Here is a 25,509-nt window from a genome sequence, read left to right on the forward strand (position 1 = left end):
AAATGCCAATTAAAGGTGAGGGGTTGCATTCCTCCGTGTGGTGAACAAGGCAATATCCAGGGTGTCGCATTCCTCCATGTGGTGAACAAGGCAATATCAAGGGTGTCGCACTTAATGAAGACTGACCAGATAAGACTTCTGAATCCACAAACGACATGAGCAGCTTAGGGAGTTCACCAGCACATCGGCCTTTCCTGGAATTTCAGCAAGTGAAAGGCAAGTGTCTTTAAGGCCCACTGTCAGACCTGCCTTCCTTCACTGCACTGAGGACTATGGGTACAGGCTGCATATGCTTGTTGAAAGTGAAAGAACCACGTTGGACCCTTGGAACTGCAGAACTAAAACTGTACAACAAGGGAAAACCTTATAACCTAAACCTATTCTCTCTGAATATTCCTCTTTTTCTGAAGTACACTGATCTTGGGATTAATAACAAGAAGTGGTGGTGCTGGGGACACAGCTTCCCACATCAAAGAGTGAAGTCACTTCCAAGGAATAACAGCGAACTTAGGAATTTGCCGCTTTTCTGTTTGAATCACTATTTACGTTTCAAACACTGCGAGCACCTGCATTGTGGCATCGTACTTTTTTTTTGTCTCTGTCTAATATGTCTTGAACCCATTTGATTCCCAGGGAAAGGGGAGCTCCCGATGTCCCCAGAGTGAAACCAGCAGTAAGAGCGATTGTCCAGGCAGGCACTGAGTTTGCTTGTGCCTCACTTTACTTTCCTGGTTTAGCCTGCCTGCAGGGGAATGGAAACACATGTATGATCAGCCTGGTTTTCACAACACACCAAGGCTAGGGTCTCCCATATCTAAGGTAGGCCCAAACTGACCCCAGGTTGGAGTACAACCAAATGCCTTTGCTCCCATAGATTACTGTCTAAGACAGCGTCATAAGCATTTCTATACTACCTCTAGCAGCTGACATATGCAACTGCATCACATGGGGGGGCTTGTAATGTTTCCCCATCTATGTAAATATGTTTCTGCATATTTACAGTGGAGTAACACCACTGGCTTGATAAGGACATTCTCAATTTTCTCAATTCTGTGCTCTTCTCTGGGCACTTGCTAAATGCCAGAATTGCAGTGACAGGAATTCCCCTCTCGAACAGCCAGCATCAGCTGTTCACTTCCACCGTTCCTCAACACAGTCTCCAATACCAGAGTTGTTTAGTTAAATTTGGGTTGTCTGGGCTGGGTCGTACTTTAGGCTTTATCCTTTCACACCATGGAGCCACGACAGTGGGCCTCATACCTGTAATACTTTGTTGCACATGCCATCCAACCCAGCTGTCTCAGGTACCAAAAAATAACCTTACTACTGAATGTACAATGAGGGACTCCTACTTCAGACCCCAATTCGTAGAACGGGCAAATGAGGGGCTCCTGCCTCAGAGCCCAATTTATAAAATGGACAATGACGGGCTCCTGCCTCCCACCCCAATTCACAGCATGTTCAATGAGGGATCCTGCCTCCCACCCCAATTCACAGTATGGACCATGAGGGGCTCCTGCCTCCAACCCCAATTCACAGCATGGAAAATGAGGGCCTCCTGCCTCCCACCCCAATTCACAGCATGGACAATGAGGGGCTCCTGCTTCCCACCCCAATTCACAGCATTGACAATGAGGGGCTCCTGCCTCAGACCTCAATTTAGAGCATGGACAATGAGGGGCTCCTGCCTCAGAACCTAATTCATAAAATGGACAATGAGGGGCTCCTGCCTCAGAACCCAATTCACAATATACAGGCTGAAAAGACTGCCAGCAATTCCACATGATACAGGCAGTGTGAGCTCCCTTGAAGCATCCACATACCATTAACACAGCAGTCTCAAGATTGGAACCCCTCCCTGCCAGCAGGCATCCATTATAAGAACCAATGTCTGGCTGTCAGAAAGGAAGATTCACACAGACAAAGCTAAGAAACTCCATAAAACATTTGACACCAGATGATGATCCAAGTGGACAGGGTGATGGGTGCAGCTAATGGCAGTCCACACTCCACTGAAAGCTTGCCCCTATGGCATGTGAAAGACACCATGGAGTCCTGCTGGGTATATTAATCCCAGAAAGCACAGGAAGGTCTCCAGTACCCCTCTACTGCTTCTGTAAATAATCTTTAGCGTGGCTTTGCACGATTTTGCGCATAGCGAGGCATCGGGCAGCGATGGTTAATCGGTTTTACACTTTTCTCAGCTCCACAGTGTCTGCTCTTCACTTTTCCCCTGCTCTAGTACTCATAATAAACACCCTATTCGTACTCTAAAGCCTGCCACTTGCTCACTAAAGCAATTATATAAGTAAACACTAAAAATTAAAAGCACTACACCCTCACAAACTCCCCTTGAGTATCTTATTCCCTATTGACCTTTTTTCTATTTTTAAAGGAGTTCCCTGTACTATTCTAGCATGTCCAAAGGTCAGTTGGCAGTCTCCTCTCTGGTCCAGCTGGTGAATCTGGGAATCTTGAGGCAATGTTACAAGTGCCTCATGTACACAGACAACCCTCTCCTCCTCCCAACAAGTTCCAACATATGTGAGAGATGCAACCATACAACCAAACTGGAGGCTAAGCTCTCTCAACTCAGTACTGGCATAACCAGTCAGGAGGAGAAGGAAACCACTCTCACTACAATTCCAGTCTCACATAGACCTACCACGACAGCAAACCAGACACAAACACACAAAAACATACTCGGAGGCTCTAAATAAAAATCTGCCTAAGCAGCAGAGACTTCCAAAGCAGACACCCAAGCAACCGCTACCCCAAAACAAAACACGTGCAACACATAGCTCACAAAGCCAGTGTGCCGAACAGTCACAGCCCTTAAGGCTAAACAACACACCTGACACACTTGTAATAGGTGATTCTATCGTCAGGCACACTGACGTCCCGCTCACCAGGCTGAACAAGGAGAAGGTCACGGTAAGCTGCCTGTCGGGCGCTAGGATCCGCCACATAACAGAAGCACTCAGGTCACTCCAAAGCAAGTACAAATATGACTCTGTCATTGTCCATGCTGGTGTAAATGACCTGAGACGTACCTCCCTGGACTACATGAAAAGAGACACAGACGAGCTCTCTGAGCATGTAGCCCAGGCCGGTATGACCCTGACCTTGAGTAGCATCTTACCCTCACCAAGAATGATGCCACAATATGAAGAGACAAGATGATCAATTTCGACAATTGGCTTAAGTATTGGTGGCATTCAAAGGGGATCCAATGCCTGTCAGCCTGGGATGACATGCTCGACAAGCCACGCTGCTTCGCTAGGGACGGCTTGCACCTGTCACCCCTGGGCTGTCTGATATTGGCAAAGGCTCTTGCCACCCCCGTAGTGCCTTTTTTAGGCAAGGCTCAAAAGGCAAACCCACCTGCATAGGTATCACAAGGGATAAGAAACTAAGAGTAATGCTACTCAACGCCAGAAGTCTAAACCTCAAGATGCACACACTCGAAACTCTCCTTAGCATGGAGGACATCGATATCTGTGCAGTAACAGAAACCTGGTTCAAGGCTGCCGAGAGCACCCCAGCACTACCAGGTTATAACCTCATACCATGCTTTTCGGCCCCAAAACTCGGACCGAACCACAAAAGGAGGGGGAGTATCAATATTCGTCAAAGATTCCCACACCTCCAGGCTGGTGGCACAGCACGAAGCATCGGAGACTATCCATGTGCAACTAACAGTGGGTGAAACTGCCTTCCAGTTTATAGCCTGCTACAGACCACCCTCCCAAATCCAGGAACCCCACTCGGCCTTCCTGAGAACACTGGAAAATATGAAGGTCTCTCCAAACACCATTATATTGGTCGACTTCAACTACCCAAACATAGACTGGGAGCATTACTCTAGCTCCAACACCCTAGCCCAAAGGTTCCGAGAATTTATAAACTCAAATGCTATGGAACAACTGGTGACCACTCCCACAAGAGGGTAAAACATACTGGACCTGATCATCACCAACATGGGGACTCTATGCTCTAGACCAGAAGTGTATCCCCCACTGGTAAGATCAGACCATAAATTAATCTCACTGGATATCCACATTCCGACCCCACCCCCTGCCCAGAAAACCACATTGAAAAACTTCTCTAAAGCAAACTTCACACTACTCAAAACCGAGGTGGAATCCTTCAAAGCCCCCGGGCCTGTGGATAATACGGCCCAGACCACAGAATCCTTTATAAACGCATTCTATGAACACCTTCAGGAATGCATGGATCATGCAATCCCAAATAAAACTAAGACCCAAACCCCCAAAGGCAGGCGTCCTGTCTGGTGGACCCCAGCCATAAACAAACTATACAACAGAAGAAGGAAGTTACTACATGATAGAGCAAAATCCCAAAAAGGGAAGGCACCTCTGATCAGTATTAGCAAAAATACTACGGGCACTCATAAAACCATCTAAGGCTAGCTTCGAGAGAAAAATTGCACAGGACACTAAAGATAATCACAAAGCTTTCTTTAGTTATGTTAGAAACCTGGGTGGGAATTCCCAGATATGCTTAGAATTAGACCAAAATGACAAAAAATACACTGAACCCACAGACATTGCCAACATCCTAGCCGACAGGTTCAGCGCAAACTCCCCCCCCCCCACCAAAAGAGCAAATATCTATTCCAGCAGAGTGCTGCCCCCCTGACATCTCAAATGCTCAGGTAAAAACCGCCCTCTCCAAAGCAAAAAACACAGCATCAATGGGACCAGATGTGTCCCTGGCTACGTCCTACATGAACTCCAAGATGAACTGAACCCAAACTTAAAGCTACTGTTCAATCTCAGCCTTACTACAGGATATGTACCCAAAGAGTGGCGTACAGCAACAGTGGTCCCTCTCCACAAAGGTGGAGCCTCAACGGATCCTGGAAACTATCGCCCCCATAAGCCTGACTAGCTTGGTCTGCAAAGCTATGGAAAGGATCATCATGGAACTCATAAATAAAGATATTTGGGATCTACAGACACTGGATCCTACCCAGTTCGGCTTTGTTAAGGGCAGATCCTGCCTCTTAAACCTGGTCGATTTCTTTGAAACAGTCACCAAGGCCATTGACGAAGGAAAGGTGGTCCACACAGCCTACCTGGACCTCGCAAAAACCTTCGAAACAATACCCCACTCGGGCATCATAGATAAGCTATCCAGCTAAAATATAACCCCCTATGTCACTAGATGGGTTGCAAACTGGCTCAAGGACATAACCCACATGGTTAGAATTGCTGGGGCCATGTCAGACTCCAAACCAGTTCCGAGTGGCATCCCTCAGGGCTCAGTCCTGGGACCTCTCTTGTTCGGTATATATTTCTCCGAGGTACAGGCCAACACAGAAGGACTGTGGCTGACCAAGTTCGCAGATGACTGCAAACTGGGCACCATAATCAACTCTCCAGCTGACACAAGCATCCTCCAAAAGGGTCTCACAGAAACAGACAATTGGTGCCAGAGCCATGGCCTCAAGCTAAATGCCAAAAAGTGTATAGTCATCCCCTTTGGCAATAACAAAGTGCCCACAAATTACCACATAGGTGGTAATCCATTAAGTACGGAAGAAGTAATTAGGGACCTGGGGACCCAAGTTGATCGTAATCTCTCATTTGACAACCACGTGGCCAAAGTGGTTAGAAAAACATTCTATATAGCCCACCTAATCATGAAGGGATTCACATCTAGATCAGGGGAGGTCATTGTGCCTCTTTACTCATCCCTCAACAGGCCCATAATTGAGTACAATGCCCCTTTTGGGATGTACCTTACCAGACACCTGCAGCAACTGGAGAGACCCCAAATATACCTCACCAAGAGGATCAAAGGGCTCAAACAGATGCCATATGCTGCCCGGTTGAAGAAACTCCAGCTCTACTCGGTTGCTTACCGCCTGCTTAGAGGCGATCTGTGCCTGACGTATAAAGCCATGTCCAACCCGGAATTAATGTACATGCTGCACCTTAGAAAATCCAAATCCCATCGAGCTACGTACTCGAGGGACTTGAACCTCAGCACAGAAATAAATAGGACATGCTGGAGGGACAGATTCATAACCCAGAGGCTCCCTTCACTCTGGAATAAAATCCCAGTCCAGGTTAGGCAGAGTCCCTCACTGACTCTCTTCAAGAGGAATCTGGATGAGTGGATGGGAGATCGCAGATTTACCCCGGGTATCACTTCTATGTCACTATTAGACAGAGGCACAGTAAACTAAACCTCGAAAAAGGGCATAGTAAAATTCATTTAAATGGGTGGCGAAAGCCAAACACACTCTGGCTAGGCTTACAAATGCCCTAGGGCAGATAGCCTAGTATGAACCTATGAACCTATAAGCTGTTAAGTCTGTGATCTACTGGGTCTCCACAAGGGCAAATGAGAGAGCATAAAGACGGTCTGACTTGATTTTTTTTTTTTTTTTTAAGTCAAAAAAAAAAAAAAAAATCAAGACATGTTCAGGAAGGACATGATTTCCACAATGAAGTCTCACCCTCACCCCCAGGGCCTGCAGCTGTGCAAATGCCCAAGTACCTAAATTATGGATGATGCCATACAGCCCACTTACATGAACTACCACAAGTTAGTCATCCACCTAGTTAAGGGACCATAAGCAGTTCCCCTCGGCAAAGCCTCCTGCTTAATGACTAACTCTTAAACAGTACAAGTGCAGACAGACCACACAGCAGCACTTGCACAGAAAGAGCTACTCATTTTCAAGAAAAAGTAATTTACTGTACGCCCATCATGTCCAGTGACACCAATCAGGTGCCCTTGTACAGTATGGATATGACACCCTAGAGAGCCACTGTATGAGATATGGGATTCCAATGAATGAAGTTGAAGAAGTCCAAGAGAGGACAAAAGGTTATATTTCCCTTCAAAACTAACAGAAGGAAGTAAAAACTCCTGCCGCCCACTTTTAAAAGTAGGGCCATCTCTAACATCCCCCATATAGTAGACCTTGGAAAGTTCCAAGAACACTGCAAAGATGGCCTGGTATCTAAGCAGAGTTCTTTCTGGGTGAAAACACAGGAACATATGAATAATAGAAATATGGTGCTATTCAACCAGAGACCATGTGCACCTTGCTAATAACTACTCTCAGGTTCTACAAACCTTTTCAAAGAAGGCAAGGCTTGTAAGTCGTGGAGTGTATTTTAGGGCCCTCAGCCATTTGTCTAAGCTATATTTCAAAGACGACATTGAATCATATTGCTTGACATACAAAGGGATTTTATTCCAGAGTAATGGGAAGCTCTGGATAATGAACCTATCTTACCATGTAGTTGTGTTTGTTTCTGGATATAAATGGAAATCTTCTGTTCCAGTGTTGGCTGCAGCATTTGATATAATGAGAAACAGGTCGTCTCAGATAATACAGTTGCTGAGGGCACTGGAATAACACCAGGCAAGCAAGCCTATATGACTATATGATGCCTAGTTTAACAGTGCTCACCACTCGATTCAAGCAGAAATGTACATCACAGCCCTGGTGTAAATTTGTGTCTACCCATCAGATCGCCTAGTTTTAATGATACTCACTACTCAATTTGAGAAGGACTGTACATCACAGCCCTACAGTAAATTTGTGTCTACCCATCCAATCGCCTAGTTTTAATAATGCTCACTACTCAATTCGAGAAGGACTGTACATCACAGCCCTACAGTAAATTTGTGTCTACCCATCCAATCGCCTAGTTTTAATAATGCTCACTACTCAATTTGAAAAGGACTGTACATCATAGCCCTGGTGTAAATTTGTGTCTACCCATCCAATCGCCTAGTTTTAATAATGCTCACTACTCAATTTGAGGACTGCACATAACAGCCCTACAGTAAATTTGTGTCTACCCCATCCATTCGCCTAGTTTTAATAATGCACACTACTCAATTTGAGGACTGTACATCACAGACCTACAGTAAATTTGTGTCTACCCATCTAATCGCCTAGTTCACTACTCAATTTGAGAAGAACTGTACATCACAGCTCTACAGTAAATTTGTGTCTACCCCATCCAATCTCCTTGTTTTAATAATGCTCACTACTCAATTTGAGGAGGACTGTACATCACAGCCCTACAGTAAATTTGTGTCTACCCATCCAATCGCCTAGTTTTAATAATGCTCACTGCTAAATTTGAGAAGGACTGCACATCAAAGCCCTACAGTAAATTTGTGTATACCCATCCAAACAAGACTAGCTTTTAAAGGTAACCAAAACAGTACTATGATCTACAGTAGTAATTTATTCCATAGGTTTGGAATACGTTTAGTTAGAAAGCTATCCCCTCCAGAGAGTCGTGCTCATTTGTTAGTGTAAATTTCGATCTGTAGCAGAGATGTATGTACAGCCACTCATTTCTCTGAAGAAATGTGAAGTCAGTGAAATAGGACAGTCTTTCATGACTCAAAAGCAAAGCACAGGTCCAACCCAGAGCAGCTAAAAGGCTACAGAGTATAAACAGTTTTGCTAATCTACTGGGATAGATGAAAGATTTAAAATGTTTACTATCTTTGCTTAAAAATTGTTGGGGTCTTTCCAGCTGAGCAATATCCATACATTTGTACATACTGTATTTGATGATGTGTCTGACACAGGAAATGTACAGGGGCAGGATGACGTCTGTGGATCTTGAAATTCCCCTGGAAATCAACTGGGTAAGACAGAAGGATTTCCCAACTGTGGCAAAAACATGACGACTGAATGTGACAGTTGTCTACATAAGTACCCAAGTCTCTTATGACTGTATCTGTTTGAAGACCAGCAAAATGTATAACATACAAGGTGGGTCCACACAAAACAAGTGAATAAACCATCAGCAAATCCAGTTGACTTCACAATAACGACATAAAACAAACAAAAAAAAAAAAACAGTCACTGGAACAATAACAAGCATTTATTTCCAATACAAATGCAAGTTAAAACTTTCACCCTAGAGGCTTCCTCAGGCGTCAAGTTGGCCGAAAGTTTTTAACCTGCGTTTCTATTGGAAATAAATGCTTGTCGTGGTTCCAGTGACTTTGTTTTTTTGTTTTATAGCATACAAGGTGGGCACAGCTCTTTTGCCCAACACTTCTATGCACTTATTTGCAGTTGGCTTGAGACTGTTTTCACTGCACCAGGTATGGGCACATCCCACCAGCTTAGTATCAGTGGATGGAGCACAAAACACTGTCCAGCCTGCAGCCACTGGCACACTTTATCAACCACACTTGAATGATACTGGCTTGGATGTCTGCAAAATAAATGAAAAACAGGAGACGACCCAGCACTGATTTCTGTGTTACCACACAAGTCATAATCTTCAATTCAGTGAGGGTACCAGCAACTTTCACTACTTGTGATCTGTCGGACAGCCAGTTTGCAATCCAATGGATAACACAGGGGTTTCAACTGTAAAAGTTTGTCTAACCTTTCAGTAATATCAGCACAAGGAATAGAGTTAAAAGCCTTCTCTAAGTCATTATAAACAGCATGCATGTACAAAAATGATCAGGTGCACACACAGAGTGACCACCTTCCAACAGTCTTTATAACCTTTTCCAAGTTTACTAGTTTCAAGAGACAGGAATTGCCCTTCAGAAAGCCAAACACTAAGTGGGGTTTGGATCAGTTAAGCTGCCTATATCTGCACGAGTTCTACCAAGGAACATTCCATGGCTTTACATAAAAGCTGGTGAGATTAAAGGACTGATAACTACCTGTGGCTCTAGAGGACTCACCCTTGTGTAGGGTCACAGTGGCTGTTCTCCAGGCATCAGGGATAAACCCTGAGGGTACACAGCGGATGAACATTTTAAGTGCAGGCTTGGACACTGCACACTTGGCAGTGATGAGAACACAGCCTGGTATAAACATGCTCTGGTATTTGGTCCCATAGAAATGCTAGTTTTAACCTTTGGCCAGAATTTTAAGACTTGCTCCAAGGATATTTCAGGGTAAACTAAACTTTCAGGAATAGTAAGTGCAAGAATGTGGGTACATGGGGTAAACTGTCTGCTAATACACTGGCTACATTCTTGGGAATGTAATGTATTGACGTACACAGAACATTACATAGAACATAACTCCTTTGGTCGGGTCAGTGTGCATAGAAAATTACATAAAACATGACTCCTTATGTAGGGTCAATGTGCATAGAGCATTACATAGAATATGACTCCTTAAGTAGGGTCAGTGTGCATAGAACATTATATAGAAAGTTACTCCTTAAGTACGGTCAACGTACATAGAACATGACTCCAAGTAGGGTCAATGTGCATAGAACATCACATAGAAAGTTACTCCTTAAGTACGGTCAACGTACATAGAACATGACTCCAAGTAGAGTCAATGTGCATAGAACATTACATAGAACGTTAATAAGTATGGTCAGTGTGCATAGAATATTACGTAGGACATTAATCCTTAAGTAGTGTCAGTGGCACAAGTAGGAGATTTGTCCTTGGTGCAGAAGGTTATGGATTCTACTCCCACACCAGGTGCTTGGAAAGCAGAAACTACAAAACAGCATAAGGGGGAGGGGGTGCTGCTGCACTCTTAAGTGTTTCATTCTTTGGGTGAGATTTTAAACCAATGTTCAGTCTGCTTCACATGGTGGTAGCGAAGATGAATGTAAAAGATCCCAACACCTATCAAAAAGAGTTGGGGAAGATTCCCTGATGCCCTGTTCAAATGTCCCCGAGCAGAATAAAATACTAACTTGGGTGTCCCATGAAAAAGAGGCCACTAGCCTGGTGGGACTAACCTGGTCAACAAAGGATAAGTACATAAAAACAATAATTTCCTGATGTTTCTTTTGGTAACTATAGCAACCTTATGTTACAGTTTTTAACAGTGCTCTTCAATGTCCTTGTTGACACGTTTCAGTGTAGTCTTGAGTTAGGGGGTGGGATTTCTTGTAACAGTGCTCTTCAATGTCCTTGCTGACACGTTTCAGTGTAGTCTTGAGTTAGGGCTGGGATTTCTTGTAAGAGTACTCTTCGATGTCCTTGCTGTCACGTTTCAGTGAAGTCTCGAGTTAGGGCTGGAATTTCTTGTAACAGTGCTCTTCAATGTCCTTGTTGACACGTTTCAGTGTAGTCTTGAGTTAGGGCTGGGATTTCTTGTAACAGTGCTCTTCAATGTCCTTGTTGACACATTTCAGTGTAGTCTTGAGTTAGGGGGTGGGATTTCTTGCAAAGTTTCATTGTTTTCCTTCTTTAGTAAAACAATATAGAGCTCTACCAGAAAGGTTTATTCTCGAATTTACCATTCTGTTTAGGACAGACAGTTCCTCACGTTTCTATGTAGCTGTTTAGGCAGTGCTAAAAACTGGAAGTAAATGTGGCAGCACTCTCACTTGGGTTCCTCTGTGGGGGATTGTTGGGAATTTTGTGCATGTCTTCTACAAGATGAAGTAGGTTTTCTCTGGAGAAGTCCCTAAAGGACTCGTTTTGGTGGTGGGTTGGTACCGCTAAGCCTAACAGTCACTGATTTCCAGTCAGATTTAACCAAGGATTAGATGTACGACGAGTTACAGATGGGGTGGGTCCAGGTCAAGGATATTACGGCCGCTAGTGGGTAGCTTTACAATTTGTGTGACGAGTTACAGATGGGGTGGGACCAGGTCAAGGATATTAGGGCCTCTTACTGGGTAGTTTTACAATTTGTGTGATGAGTTACAGATTGGGTGGGACCAGGTCAAGGATATTAGGGCTGCTAGTGGGTAGTTTTACAATTTCTGTGACGAGTAACAGATAGGGTGGGACCAGGTCAAGGAGGACATCAGGGCCTGTAGTGGGTAGTTTAACAATTTGCTCCAATGCATTGGTTTTAGCACAGTATAAGAAACACTGAGCATATCCATTTTTAGAAGTGAAAATATACCAAGTCAATGTTTGGGCAACTGAACTCACCTAGAAAAAGGTATTAATTTGATATTTACCCCTCAGTGGTAGTAAGATGGACAGCGCAGTGGTGCAGTGCTAGCGTTGTCACCTCACAGCAAGAGGTTCTCCAGTTCAATTCTCGGCTGGGGTGCCTTCTGTGCACAGTCTGCATGTCCTCCCTGCATTCATGTGGGTTTTCTCCGGGTGCTCTGGTTTCCTCCCACTTACAAAAACATGCGTCTGGAGCATTTCTCCCTGGGCCTCCACTGAAAATTGGCTTTGTTCTAAGTTGGACTTTCCCGGTTAACAAATGCTAAATAAATAAAGATAATTTCCATGATGTCTGGGAGACACTGATGATGAGCTGTAGCTAACAATGAAGTAATAGCTGGATTTGTCCAGGTTATTTGGATCTCCTTGACCTCAAAGTTAGGGCTGTGGGTACTTTAACATGAGCCAGTGGTGCTGCTGACAAACACAGATACTCCCCCACAATTACACAAGGGGCTGAAGGCACAGAAGATGCAACAGAGATGCGCAGACCCCAAAAACAGTAAACATAGGAATCATACTCAAGCCCTCTAGTCTGCAAAGGAAGCATACGAGGTCAGAATCACATCTGGGGCAGATCATCAAAGGTTTTAAAACAGGCTAACAGTCTGTCCACCATAGTCAGTCCTCCAGCACCAGGGTAGGTAAGTTTTAAAAGGTCTTGCTGAACTGATGAATGTTGGATCATAAAATCTCATCCCTCCACCACACTAGCAGAAATGCAAGAATGCAAGCCATCAAGAATCCCAGGATTTGAAGTTAGTCTCCAAATGAGATATGGCAGTGGGGTGGGGTTGTCTCACAATGATGGAAGTATGCCCATGCCTGTCTGGGGTTAGGGAGGCTACAGCATAACACAATGTAGACATAGAATGGTTAGACGTTACAAGTGGACAGACTTTTTGGTTTACTGTGTTCTCTAGAAAGTAGAACACTGACAGAATCTTACCCTTGAACTTTTAAAGTCCTCCATGCAACGGAGTCTAGGATCAGCCACTATAGGAGGTGACATAGCTGGTGAAAAGAGAACACAAAATCGATGGGTAAACCTTGATATTAAAGTTCTGTCAAAGAGCTCAGAACCAGAAAAATCTCTGATGAGCCAACTAAAATGGAATATGAAGGTGAGCTGGTACAAAATAAATTCCAGATTTTTTTTTTTTAATTAAATCATTGTTTTCACTTTTTTAAACTAAGCAGCTTAGGCACTGGAGATTTACAAAAGGACAAATCCTGATTCTTTCTAGAAACCAAAAATCCTCATCTCTAAAAGAGGTTAAGAAACTGGTTGTTTAGCATTTTCTGAGGGCCAGACAACGGGCTTCCCATCAAAGGATGCCCAAGTATTTGGTGGGCTCCACTGATTGACTCGGACTGGATGGGTGAAGCTACATGGTATGACCTTGGTCCAGCAAATTAACGACCCAGTGATCAAAGACTACTACCCAACAATGTCTGCATGCGAACGTCATATTTTCTTCCAAGACCCACATCCTTATGACTGAGGAAGCTTGTTGCAAATAGTTATCCTCCCAAAGGGGACTGAAGCATTCACTTTTTGGTGCTGCGAAAGCTTCTCCATTATACTTGAAACTCCCTGAGTTTGGAAACATATGCTCTAGGTTGCTTACCAGGCCTAATCTTTCAGCTGCATAGCACTAATCCTTCAGCTCCATAGCACTAATCCTTCAGCTGCATTGCACTAATCCTTCAGCTGCATTGCACTAATCCTTCAGCTGCATTGCACTAATCCTTCAGCTGCATAGCACTAATCCTTCAGCTGCATAGCACTAATCCTTCAGCTCCATAGCACTAATCCTTCAGCTCCATAGCACTAATCCTTCAGCTCCATAGCACTAATCCTTCAGCTCCATAGCACTAATCCTTCAGCTCCATAGCACTAATCCTTCAGCTGCATAGCACTGACTTCTTTGACTTGAGGTGAAGCAGGGAAATAATTAACAGCATCTCCAAATCCACAGCTCCCCCCCTTAACCTGCTCATCAAATAGGTCAGTGCGGCTTAATGGGACATCAATTACCTCCTGCTGAATCTCAGACATCCTGGAGAAGTATGATCACATGTGTCTCCTCAAAGCTACCAAAGCAGCAGCCTGGGCTTCAGGATCATTGATGTCATACATCCAGTAACAAAATGGAAAGAACTTTCTCACTGACCTCAGAAATGAGGACAGACTCGATGGCCTCCTTTAATTCTTCTGAAAGCACCTGTGATGCACGGATAAATCTACATCATGGTTGGTGTGGTGCCCACCCAGGTCACATAATGCAAACACCTCGCTGCCTGAGGGGTCAAACAGCCTAGACTCCTTGTCTAGAAAAAAAGTCACGGAGATGGTGGAGAATTTCTTGTCAGTCCTGGGCAACTTATGAAAGTGAAAGTGGCCACTGGCTGCTGATTCAAAAGCAGTAATTCACTGGGGGAGGGCACTTTTTGCCAATCCTAACAGCATTGGTTCAAACTCAAAGCATTTCTAAGTAGGCCTCATGGATGACTTTATGACTGGGAAGAGCTGGAGCAGAGCCTCAGAAGGAAATCTACTTCAGATCCTCTGCAATCTCATTTTTTTTTTTTACAAACCAGTGCCCCAGAATAACAGCAACTTATCACGCATTAGGGAATGATTCTTAAAGGATAGGTGTTCTGGAGAAGAATGCCATGTCTTGACCAAAAATGACCATTAAAAAGGGCTTGGGCACACCATGCTGTAGATTCCACTTCCAAGCCAGGAGGAACAGATTCCTGACTAGAGTTCTCACAAACAGATGGAACTGAGGTCTAATATGTCCATCTGAGAAGAATGAAGATGAGCCTTCTGGGAAGGCACTACATTGGTTAAATCAGCAAAAAATCTTATAGACTAAGACTATTAATGAAATGAGCAACTCACTTTACAAAACCATCAAGTAAAGGCCCTTTTTCAACAGTACCCGACCTTCCAAATCTCCATGCAGTCTCTCGTTTGGAAAGTTTCTGAGAATGGATCTGAGATGTCTAATCCTGCTTCACCTATAGGAAAATGAGGGTCACTGTATTTCTGCTGTCACATACCATGCTGGTGATCTAAGGAGATTGAGGAAGGAAGATGTGTCTGTGTTCTGTGGCTTTCCACATGATCCAGCACATTTTGGGGATCGGTATGACCCCCAGTGATGATCTGAAAGTGTTCTTTGTACACATCCTCATTAATGAAGTCTGTCCTGACGAAACCTACAGTGACAGGTCTCATATGGGACTGCATCAGGCAGAGAACGAGCTGCAGTCCAACTGACCATGAGACCAATGGTCTTCACCTCGATTTTTCAAAAGCTCACAAACGATATTCCTGGAAGCTTTTATACTGTTTTTTTTTTTTTCAGAAACTTGTAAGGCAGCTCAATTCTGGATGTCAATGGTCCAACAATAATGTATTGTACTGTTAAATAATGCATTATGTGTTTGAACTAAAAAAAATCTTTATTAAATCTCGGTTTAAACAGTGACATGTAGACATGTACACATACATTAAAAGAACAGAAAACAAACAATGGAAACATTTTTTCAAGGAGCAGACATTATGTTGTTTTTATTAAGAATTGTGTCCACTCCAAAATTACTTGGATTGTTCACAATTCCTGCCTTCCCTTAAAACTTCACTACTCCTGAAAATCATCCTGCATATACTGTTGCCACAAATTCAATTTATTTTTATGTAATTTGCTCCTTCTCTTTCTTAAAGATCTCACCTCCAGTTCTTTTATCCATTTTAAAATATGTAATACTTCAAATACAATTGTTTTAGATTCTGATTCCCCTTTTCCAATAATGTTGGGCAGCCAACAGTATTAAACTTAATATTAAGGCCTTACTATGTCCAGAGCAATTCAGATCCTGTGTCCCAGCTCAAAAGAATCATTTCCATAGTTACAGCCATTTGCTCCCACAGCATTTCTAACAAAGCACTCTAGCAGGGAACTTTTAAAATCTGTCAACACGCTAAATTCACAAAAAATATGTTCCCATTTACCACTCTCTTTCCTACCACATCTCCAGAACTCACCATCTACTAGAGAAAAAAAAATCTTGACGTCTGCCTAGAGTACAATATCTATACAAACACTTTCAAGCAAAAATGATAAACCCTGTGTACTTTGTTGCATACTTGGGTGCCATACAGACACCCTACTCACTAACTGTATGACTTTGGTTATTACAGAAATGCAAAAAAATAAATAAAAATTGTGTGTGTGGATTGCTTATCTTGCAGTTACTTTTTGCCTGTATGAACACATTTGCGGAAAAGATGTTTACCTTATACCCATGAACAGCCATTCACAGAAATATTTTCAGGAAGAAAAACACAAAAAAGAAAAAGTGCCAGAAAAGGAATGGTGGCTTACAGATCAACTGCAAACTTTTAAGAAAATAAACTGCATTTTATTTTAAACTAGGGTAAACCTAAAAAAAGTTTAATTACTATTCAGGCTCTGACTCTCAATGCATTAAAAAAGAGCAGAGACAGTACAGGTTTGAACCCCTTTATGGATGGTTCACACCTCCAACAAAGAATGAGTGCTCAGGGCTAAGAACAGACAACTGAGCATTGCTGAGTTTTGTTACCAATGTCACCATGAGCTGGCAGTTTGTACTACAGGGTAAACACCTCACTGAATGAGAGCATCTGCGCAATGCTGAAAGTTTTGTCCTTCTGACAAAGTGCCGAAGCATGACAAGTTTACAGAAAATGAAGTAAAAAGAATTGGGAAAAGGTACTGGAGATGTGTAACTTCATATAACAATGTCTGCCATTACCTTGGTAAACAGAGAGCTAAGTTTGGGATGTATTTCTGCATCCTCTACTTCCATTTGGTAGCGCATCCAAAACCCCATCCCTCGAATTCCACTAACTGCGATTGGGATCTACAGTGAAAAAAAAAAACAAATGAGTTAGAAAAAGAACAAAATCATATGGCAGTTTTCACACAACCACTACTGAGTGAGAACACAGCTCCTTCAGATGCGCTCTCTGTGTTTTATTTACATCTTATCAAATAAAATAAAGTATAGTTGTGTTAAATATTTATCAAACTGTGAAGGCCCAAGTACATATTTATTACTTGTTAACCAGGTAAGTGGACTGGTCTACTGACCCTTTTCAGCCACAACCTGGGCATAACAGTAAGCATGCAAAGCAAGACAGTGAAGTAACAGTACAGCTGCACTGTAAACAGAATGAGATAACAGTAAGCATGCAAAGCAAGACAGCGAAGTAACAGTACAGCTGCACTGTAAACAGAATGAGATAACAGTAAGCATGCAAAGCAAGACAGCGAAGTAACAGTACAGCTGCACTGTAAACAGAACGAGATAACAGTAAGCATGCAAAGCAAGACAGTGAAGTAACAGTACAGCTGCACTGTAAACAGAATGAGATAACAGTAAGCATGCAAAGCAAGACAGTAAAGTAACAGTACAGCTGCACTGTAAACAGCATGAGATAACAGTAAGCATGAAAAGCAAGACAGTGAAGTAACAGTACAGCTGCACTGTAAACAGAATGAGATAACAGTAAGCATGCAAAGCAAGACAGTGAAGTAACAGTACAGCTGCACTGTAAACAGAACGAGATAACAGTAAGCATGCAAAGCAAGACAGTGAAGTAATAGTACAGCTGCACTGTAAACAGAACGAGATAACAGTAAGCATGCAAAGCAAGACAGTGAAGTAACAGTACAGCTGCACTGTAAACAGAACGAGATAACAGTAAGCATGCAAAGCAAGACAGCGAAGTAACAGTACAGCAGCACTGTAAACAGAACGAGATGGGGTGGCACAGTAACAGTACAGCTGCACTGTAAACAGAACGAGATGGGGTGGCACAGTAACAGTACAGCTGCACTGTAAACAGAACGAGATGGGGTGGCACAGTAACAGTACAGCTGCACTGTAAACAAAACGAGATGGGGTGGCACAGTAACAGTACAGCTGCACTGTAAACAGAACGAGATGGGGTGGCACAGTAACAGTACAGCTGCACTGTAAACAGAACGAGATGGGGTGGCACAGTAACAGTACAGCTGCACTGTAAACAAAACGAGATGGGGTGGCACAGTAACAGTACAGCTGCACTGTAAACAGAACGAGATGGGGTGGCACAGTAACAGTACAGCTGCACTGTAAACAAAACGAGATGGGGTGGCACAGTAACAGTACAGCTGCACTGTAAACAGAACGAGATGGGGTGGCACAGTAAAGTACAGTTTTGTACCTACGATAAATGTAGATGTCCGAACTGGATAGCATCTGCAGTCATAACAACTGGGTTGTCCTGTCGTCAGGCAGCCCTTCAGTCGGCCGGATTCCAAAGTCCGGGTCCGGCTTCGGCTGATGTCGCACTCACCCGACGTCATCTCTGTTGGTCTTCGGGTATAAAGGCATCAGCCGACGCCATTTTCCTCAGTGTTTCTTGCCCCAGATGCCAGTAGCCCTCTTGGAGGCTAAAATTTGGATAGATGCCAATGTTTCCAAAAAGATAGAGGTAAACACACAAATAAGCATGTATGTACATATATACAAACAAATACACCATAATAGACTCCCCCCCACCAGCTAGCTATTAGGAGGGTAAAACACTCTAGGAGTACCACAGAGGGGAAGGAGGGAGGGTAATCCTGACTGCAGATGCTATCCAGTTCGGACATCTACATTTATGGTAGGTACAAAACTGTACTATGTCCTTCATGGATGCATCTGCAGTCATAACAACTGGGTAGAATACCATAGCCAACTAGGGGAGGAGGATAAAACTAGATTATGGTGCGTTTAGGATCCCTTGCAGTACAGCAGTGGCAAACCCTGCTCGGGATCTGGAATATAGAGGCAAATTATAATGCTTGGCAAATGTATGCACGGAGGTCCAAGTACTCGCCTCAATAATGTCTTTGGTTGCCACTCCTCGTAAGAAGGCTGTGGTAGTGGCTGTTGCCCTTGTAGAATGAGGTCTTATGTTCTGTGGAATTGGTTTTCCATGGAAGGAGTAACAGAATCGTATGCAATTTCCTATCCATTTGGAGATTGTCTGTTTGGAAATAGCTTTTCCTTCCCTTCCTGTTGCATAGGCTACAAAAAGTTGGTCAGTCTTTCTGCTATTTTTTGTTCTGTCCAAGTAGTAGCGTAGCTGTCTATGTACATCAAGGTATGCAGTATTCTTTCCCTCTGTTTTGTGGGTTGGGAAAGAAGGTAGGTAGGTGGATTGCCTGGTTTAAAGACACTCTGGATACCACCTTAGGCATAAATGTAGGATTAGTCCTCATGGACACTCTATCTTGGTGGAAGATTACGAAGGGTTGCACTGCCATTAAGGCCTGTAGTTCTGAAACCCTCCTAGCTGAAGTAATTGCCAGTAGGAAAGCAGTTTTCCATGACAGGTGTTGTAGGTCTGCTGTTGCTGCTGGTTCAAAGGGTGATAGTGTCAACTTTTCTAGCACAAAGTTTAAGTCCCAAGCTGGTAAAGGTGGTTTCCTTGAAGGTTTTACATTCTTGATTCCTCTGAGGAACTGCCTGAGCAAAGGGTGCGAAAAAACAGGTGGATCAAAGCTGTATTCTGCTGAAATAGCTGATGCATGTATCTTGATGGAGGAGTAGGACAGGCCTGAATGAAGAAGTTCGGCCAGATACTCCAAAATGTTAGGCATATCTATGTTTGACACATCTTTTCCTCTTTTAGTACTCCAAATGACAAACCTTTTCCATTTTCCAGCATAGTTCCTTCTTGTTGAAGGTCTGCGTGCTTCAAGAATAATGTCTTTAACTCTTTGGGAAAGCTCTGGGTTAGCTGCTGCTATGTGATGTTCCATGTAGTCAGTTGCAACGTTTTTAGGTTTGGATGTATGATGCTGTAGTTGTTCTGAGTTAACATCAAAGGCATCAGAGGTATTGGCCACATATTGTTCCGCGACATGCTCCTCAGCAGTGGGTACCAGTGTTGTCTTGGCCAGTTTGGAGCTATCAGGATTATCCTTGGACGTTCTTCCTTGATCTTTAGTAATACTTTGTGTATCGAGGGAAGAGGTGGGAATGCATATGCTGTCAGGCCTTTCCAGCTGAAGGAGAGCGAATCCACTTTCCATGCTAGTGGGTGGAATGTCCTTGTGCAGAATTTTTTGAGCTGGTGATTGAGAGGTGATGCGAATAGATCTATCTGAGGCATTCCCCATTTCTTTGAGATGGTCTTGAAGATGTCCGGGTGCAGTTTCCATTCGTGGGCATCCGATGTGGTTCTGCTTAATATGTCTGCTAGAGTATTTTCTTTTCCGGTACAAATATTGCCTGTAACTGGATGTTGTAGCTGAGTGCCAGGGTCCACAGCTCCAAAGTCATTCTGCATAGGGGTATGAATGAGTGCCTCCTGCTTGTTGATGTACCACATGACTGTGGTGTTGTCTGTCCTTATCATCAACTGGCCCTCTTTGAGAAGTGGTCTGAACCTTTGGATTGCCAGTTTTACTGCCAGCATTTCTTTTAGGTTGATGTGCAGGTGAAGTTGATCCTGTGTCCACAATCCTTGCACGCATTTGTCCAGCATGTGGGCCCCATCCTAGGTCTGAAGCGTCTGTTGTGATGGTCTGGCTTGCTTGACATCTGCGAAAGGGTAGGCCTGGGTTTGTCTGGCATGCCTGAGCCCACCATAGGAACTCCTGTTTTAAGCATGGAATTAGTGGGATTTCTGTTTCTAGGCTGTGTCTGTGTTGGGACCATAAATTCTTTAGGTACCACTGTAGTTTTCTCATATGTAGTCTGGCAAGTGGGACCAAGATTATGCATGATGCCATGAAGCCCAAGGCCTGCAGTACTTTTCTTGCTGTTAACTTGTTCAGCTTTGTTAGTGCTAAGAAGTAAAGAGGTAGTTCTTTTTGTTTTCTGCAGTTAGGAATGCCATTTGTTTTACTGTGTCCAATTCCGCCCAAGAATGTCCTTGTTTGGGATGGTATCAGCCTTGACTTTTGTAGATTGACTGTGTATCCCAGTGCTTGTAGCAAGTAAATGACCCTTTGTACATCTGTTGTCAGCTTGCTTTTGTTGTCCCTTGTAGCAGGCAGTCGTCCAGGTATGGGTAAATTTGAATTCCTGTAGTCTGCAATGGGCGATTACTGATGCCAGGCATTTTGTGAATACTCTGGGCAGTAGATAAGCCAAAGGGCAATGCTGAGAATTGATAGTGCTCTGATCCTGCAAGAAATCTGAGGTATCTTCTGCAGATTGGTCGAATGGGGACGTGCAGGTATGCCTCCTTGAGATCTAGAGTTACCAGCCAACACTCCTTGCCCAGCATGGGAAGAAGTTGCTGTAGGGTCAGCATTTTGAATTTTGGGACAATGATGTATGTATTTAAAGGTGGACAGGTCGAGAATTGGTCTCCAACTTTTTCCTTTCTTGGAACTAGGAATAGTCTGGAGTAGAACCCCTTTCCTTGCTCTGCTGTTGGCACTCTTTCCACAGCTCTCATGTTTGCTAACTGCATTATCTGTTGTAGAGCCTCTGTTTTTTGATTTGGAGGTAGATTTGGCATTCCTCTTTTGACTGGTAAAGTGTGGAAGTGGAACCGGTATCCTTGATCTATGGTTTGTAAAATCCACTTGTCTTTTGTTATATAGTGCCAGTTCTTTGAAAATAAGGTTAACTTTCCGCCTAGAGGAGCTGCTATTTGTTCCCTGGAAGGCGGATTTAGGATTAAGTCACTGTGGTTGTGTTGATGTAGTGGCAGTGGTTGTGTCTGTGCCTCTGTTGTTACCTTGCCACTGTCGTCCTCTGTAGGCACCTCCTCTGGGTTGGTTTCTGCCTCTGGAACGTCTATTCCTGCCCCTTTGAGATCTTGTGGAGTCAGGAAAGGACCAATTTTTGGCAGGCCAGTTCCTGCTAAACCTTGGGGTTGAACCTGCAAGAAATCTTTAACCGTTTGAACAGATTTTGCCTTTTCTTCCATTTTCTTCATAACCTGCTGGGCAGGTGTACCAAACAAACTTGTCTTATCCATAGGAGCATCTAGTAACTTTGCTTTGACATGATCCGGTAAAGCTTGCTCCTTTAGCCATGCATGCCTTCTTATCACTGTGCCAGTCATGGCTGATCTAAATGAAGCCTCCAGTGCATCATAGCCACATTTTAAGGAATGGTTACTAACCTGTTGTATGTTATTTACCATTTCTAATACATATTTCTTATCAAGAGATTCATCAGTGGTTAGCTTTTTAGTTAACTGATCAAGCATAAACTCTTGGTATTGTATCATGTGAAACTGACAGTTTAAAGCTCTAGCTGAGAGAGTAGCTGAAGTGTAGACCTTTTTGCCCCATCTGTCTAATGACCTTGCTTCCCTTTCAGAAGGAATATATGGGTGTCTGGCACCCTGTAAAATCTGTCTGGTTTGGCAGGGGCTGGAGGTAAAGAGTCTGGTGCGGAGCAGACATCATTGAAAGCATCATCCACCACAGAGAGAACAGGAGGTATAGCTAAGGGCCTGTGTTGTGGAAGGTGCAGAAAAGTCCTAAGTCTTTTTCTGGAGTCTGAAAAATCCTGTTGCTGCCATTGGAACTGCTCTCGCATGGCATGTAAGGTTTCCCCAAAGGAGAATTCTTCTGGTGGGGAAGCAGCTGGAATGGATTCTTCAGCATCAGAGTCTTCAAAATTGGAGAAAGGAGCCTCTGGCTGGTCAGTTATGTCTGATTCATCGGCAGAATCATCAGATGACACTGGCTCAGGGGCTCTGCCCTAGGTCTCTTCTCTGGGGCTGAGAGGCCCTGTCTGGGTGAGATTGAGATCCTCTAATTAATGAAATTAAATCTTCTGCCAGAGTAAGCATTTGAGAACTAGAGGAGGGCCTGGTTGTAGGGGGTTTAACAGGCACTGTTTTAGTAGTCTTGGCTGCTTTAGCCCTGGCGAAGGCCTTAATGGACATGGCTGCTGGAGGCCTAGCAGCACCACGTGCTGGGGTAGAGACATCCAAGGGAATGGTGTCTGATAAGTCAGTGGCAACCACCGTAGTGGGTAAAATTTCTGAGGCCGATTCAAGAATGGTAGCAGGTGCCTCAGTTGTAGAGATAGATTCAGCTGTACTTTGATCAGTTTTCTCGGTTTCGGCGAAACCGAGACACTCGCGTTTGCTTAACCATGGTTTCGGCGAAACCGCGGACCGCAGTGTCGGTCTTTATCTTTGCGTTTTTGGCAGATTGGGTAGTCGGAGGATCCGGCGGCATAATGTACGCAAAATCAGAACCGAAAAACTGTTCAGCAAACTCCGACCGGCGCCTAAGCGTCGTCGGTTGAAGGAAGCACAGGCGAACAGGCTGCTACGTCGTGGGCTGGGCCTAAACAAGGCAGACAATAAGAGTGGAAATCTTTATGAGGTATTTGTTTCCCACAGGTTAAACAATTATTAACTTTTTCTGACATCGGCTGAGGCAAGAAAGAGTCCCCAACGGGTACTTAGCTTTAGACGTCTTCGAAGTAGTATTCGGTAGAAGTAATCTCTGGATCCGACCGACCGGCACTTGCGAACAGCTTCTGCTTCGGGCGCCACGCGGCAAGAAAGACTGGGGAAAATGGCGTCGGCTGATGCCTTTATACCCGAAGACCAACAGAGATGACGTCGGGTGAGTGCGACATCAGCCGAAGCCGGACCCGGACTTTGGAATCCGGCTGACTGAAGGGCTGCCTGATGACAGGACAACCCAGTTGTTATGACTGCAGATGCATCCATGAAGGACATCAGTACAGCTGCACTGTAAACAGAACGAGATGGGTTGGTACAGTAACAGTACAGCTGCACTGTAAACAGAACGAGATGGGGTGGCACAGTAACAGTACAGCAGCACTGTAAACAGAACGAGATGGGGTGGTACAGTAACAGTACAGCTGCACTGTAAACAGAACGAGATGGGGTGGCACAGTAACAGTACAGCAGCACTGTAAACAGAACGAGATGGGGTGGCACAGTAACAGTACAGCTGCACTGTAAACAGAACGAGATGGGGTGGCACAGTAACAGTACAGCTGCACTGTAAACAGAATGAGATGGGGTGGCACAGTAACAGTACAGCTGCACTGTAAACAGAATAAGATGGGGTGGCACACAGCCTTCAGTATGTAGAAATAACCGAATATAGGGGGAGAGAGAAAAGCACACTTTTATATGCACTATAATCAAGTCTTTCATTCTCTAATGTTGTTATTTCAGATGGGAGACAATTCCATGTAGCAGGTCCCAAGTGGGAGAAAGCTTTTTTAGTTGCTAAAGTTTTAAACAGAGGTCATAATATGCTGGAACCATTGATTTGACCATTCCAAAGACAGTACATCTTTTCTCTTAACTGGCGATATCTTCTTATGGGAGTACAATATTCCTCAGTTTAGGGTCTTAAGTAGTAAGCAGTTCAAGAGATATGCAGCCGTTTGTGTAACTGGGAGCCACTGGACCTTGTTTAGTAGTTGATGGTGATGAGTATGGGAACTAGCTAAAACAAATCTGAAAATGTTGCTCTCTGAATTGCGTTTTGTGTGTGTGTTTTTTACATAATGAGTGGAGGGTAATTACTGGTAAACAATTCTGGAGTTTGTAGAGACCAGTTGGCATAATGGTTAAGATCTTCGGCTCCCATGCACAAGGTACAAGGTTCAATCCTGACCGCCTACCAATGCCTGTTTGGAGTTTGCATGTTCTCCCTGTGGAGTTGTACAGACCAACTGCTTTGGGCCTCTACTGTGGTGCACTGTATCCTCAAGACAGGAGAACACGGATCACAGACTGCGCACTATGGCAGGGCTAGCCACTCGGAGTAAAATATGGATCTAGGTGATTTGGTCATGTTGACTAGTGTCGCCAAATGGGCATAGGTAGTTACTGGTGATAAGTGGGTTGAGGACCTGGCCTACTCCGACCTATGCCAGGGACCCATGCTAATGGTGGGAGGGGTGTATGTACCCCCTTATTGGCCAGTGTGTGCCTGCCATAAAGCACAGCAGCCCTGGGTCAGTAAGCTACTGGTGGGCCGGTGTTTAGTTGCCCAGCCTAGGTTACCTGGGATATCTCTGTTGAGTGAAAGCTGGATGTAAAACCAATCAACCTACCAAACATGAACTAAGAATTGCTACACTTATTCACTGGCAGAATGCAGCTTGGAAGTGGATGACATGATGATACAGGGGAGGCTGGACATCATATGTATCCAAGAAACAAGATGGAAGGGCAGTGCAGCAAAGCCACTTGGCCTGGGATCCAGAGTCTACTAGTCAGGAGGGGGACAGGCTAGAAATGGTGTGGGAATTGTGGTGTGAGAAGCTTCAGAAGCAGTCAGGGATGTCATCAGAATTAGTGACAGACTCACGGCAGACTCCAGTGTAATGATAGGGCAGTATTCATAACCTCAGCCTATACACCATAGCAGGGTTGTGATAGTGAGGAAAAGAGTGCACAGACAGCAGGTGCATAAAGCAGGACAACATGAATTGGTATTGATAATGGGTGACTTAACTCATTACATCCGAGTGACGCCTCCAGGTGCATCTGCAGTTAACTCCTACTGCTCCTCTAGG

The 25,509-nt window shown here is 44.1% G+C and overlaps 1 protein-coding gene across 1 annotated transcript in view; it reads right to left on the reverse strand.

Annotated features, from left to right (window-relative positions):
* Nucleotides 1-25,509, reverse strand: part of GCN1 (GCN1 activator of EIF2AK4) — a gene marked incomplete in the record, with an annotated part of 2,100,248 nt that overhangs the window by 30,724 nt on the left and 2,044,015 nt on the right. Inside the window, 1 exon segment of the mRNA XM_044068902.1 lies at nt 16,735-16,842. Within this exon segment, the coding sequence (XP_043924837.1) occupies nt 16,735-16,842 (108 nt within the window).

The sequence above is a fragment of the Protopterus annectens genome, chromosome 4.part0 (assembly GCF_019279795.1).
Source record: "Protopterus annectens isolate FY-2018-M chromosome 4.part0, PAN1.0, whole genome shotgun sequence".
NCBI lineage: Eukaryota > Metazoa > Chordata > Ceratodontiformes > Protopteridae > Protopterus > Protopterus annectens.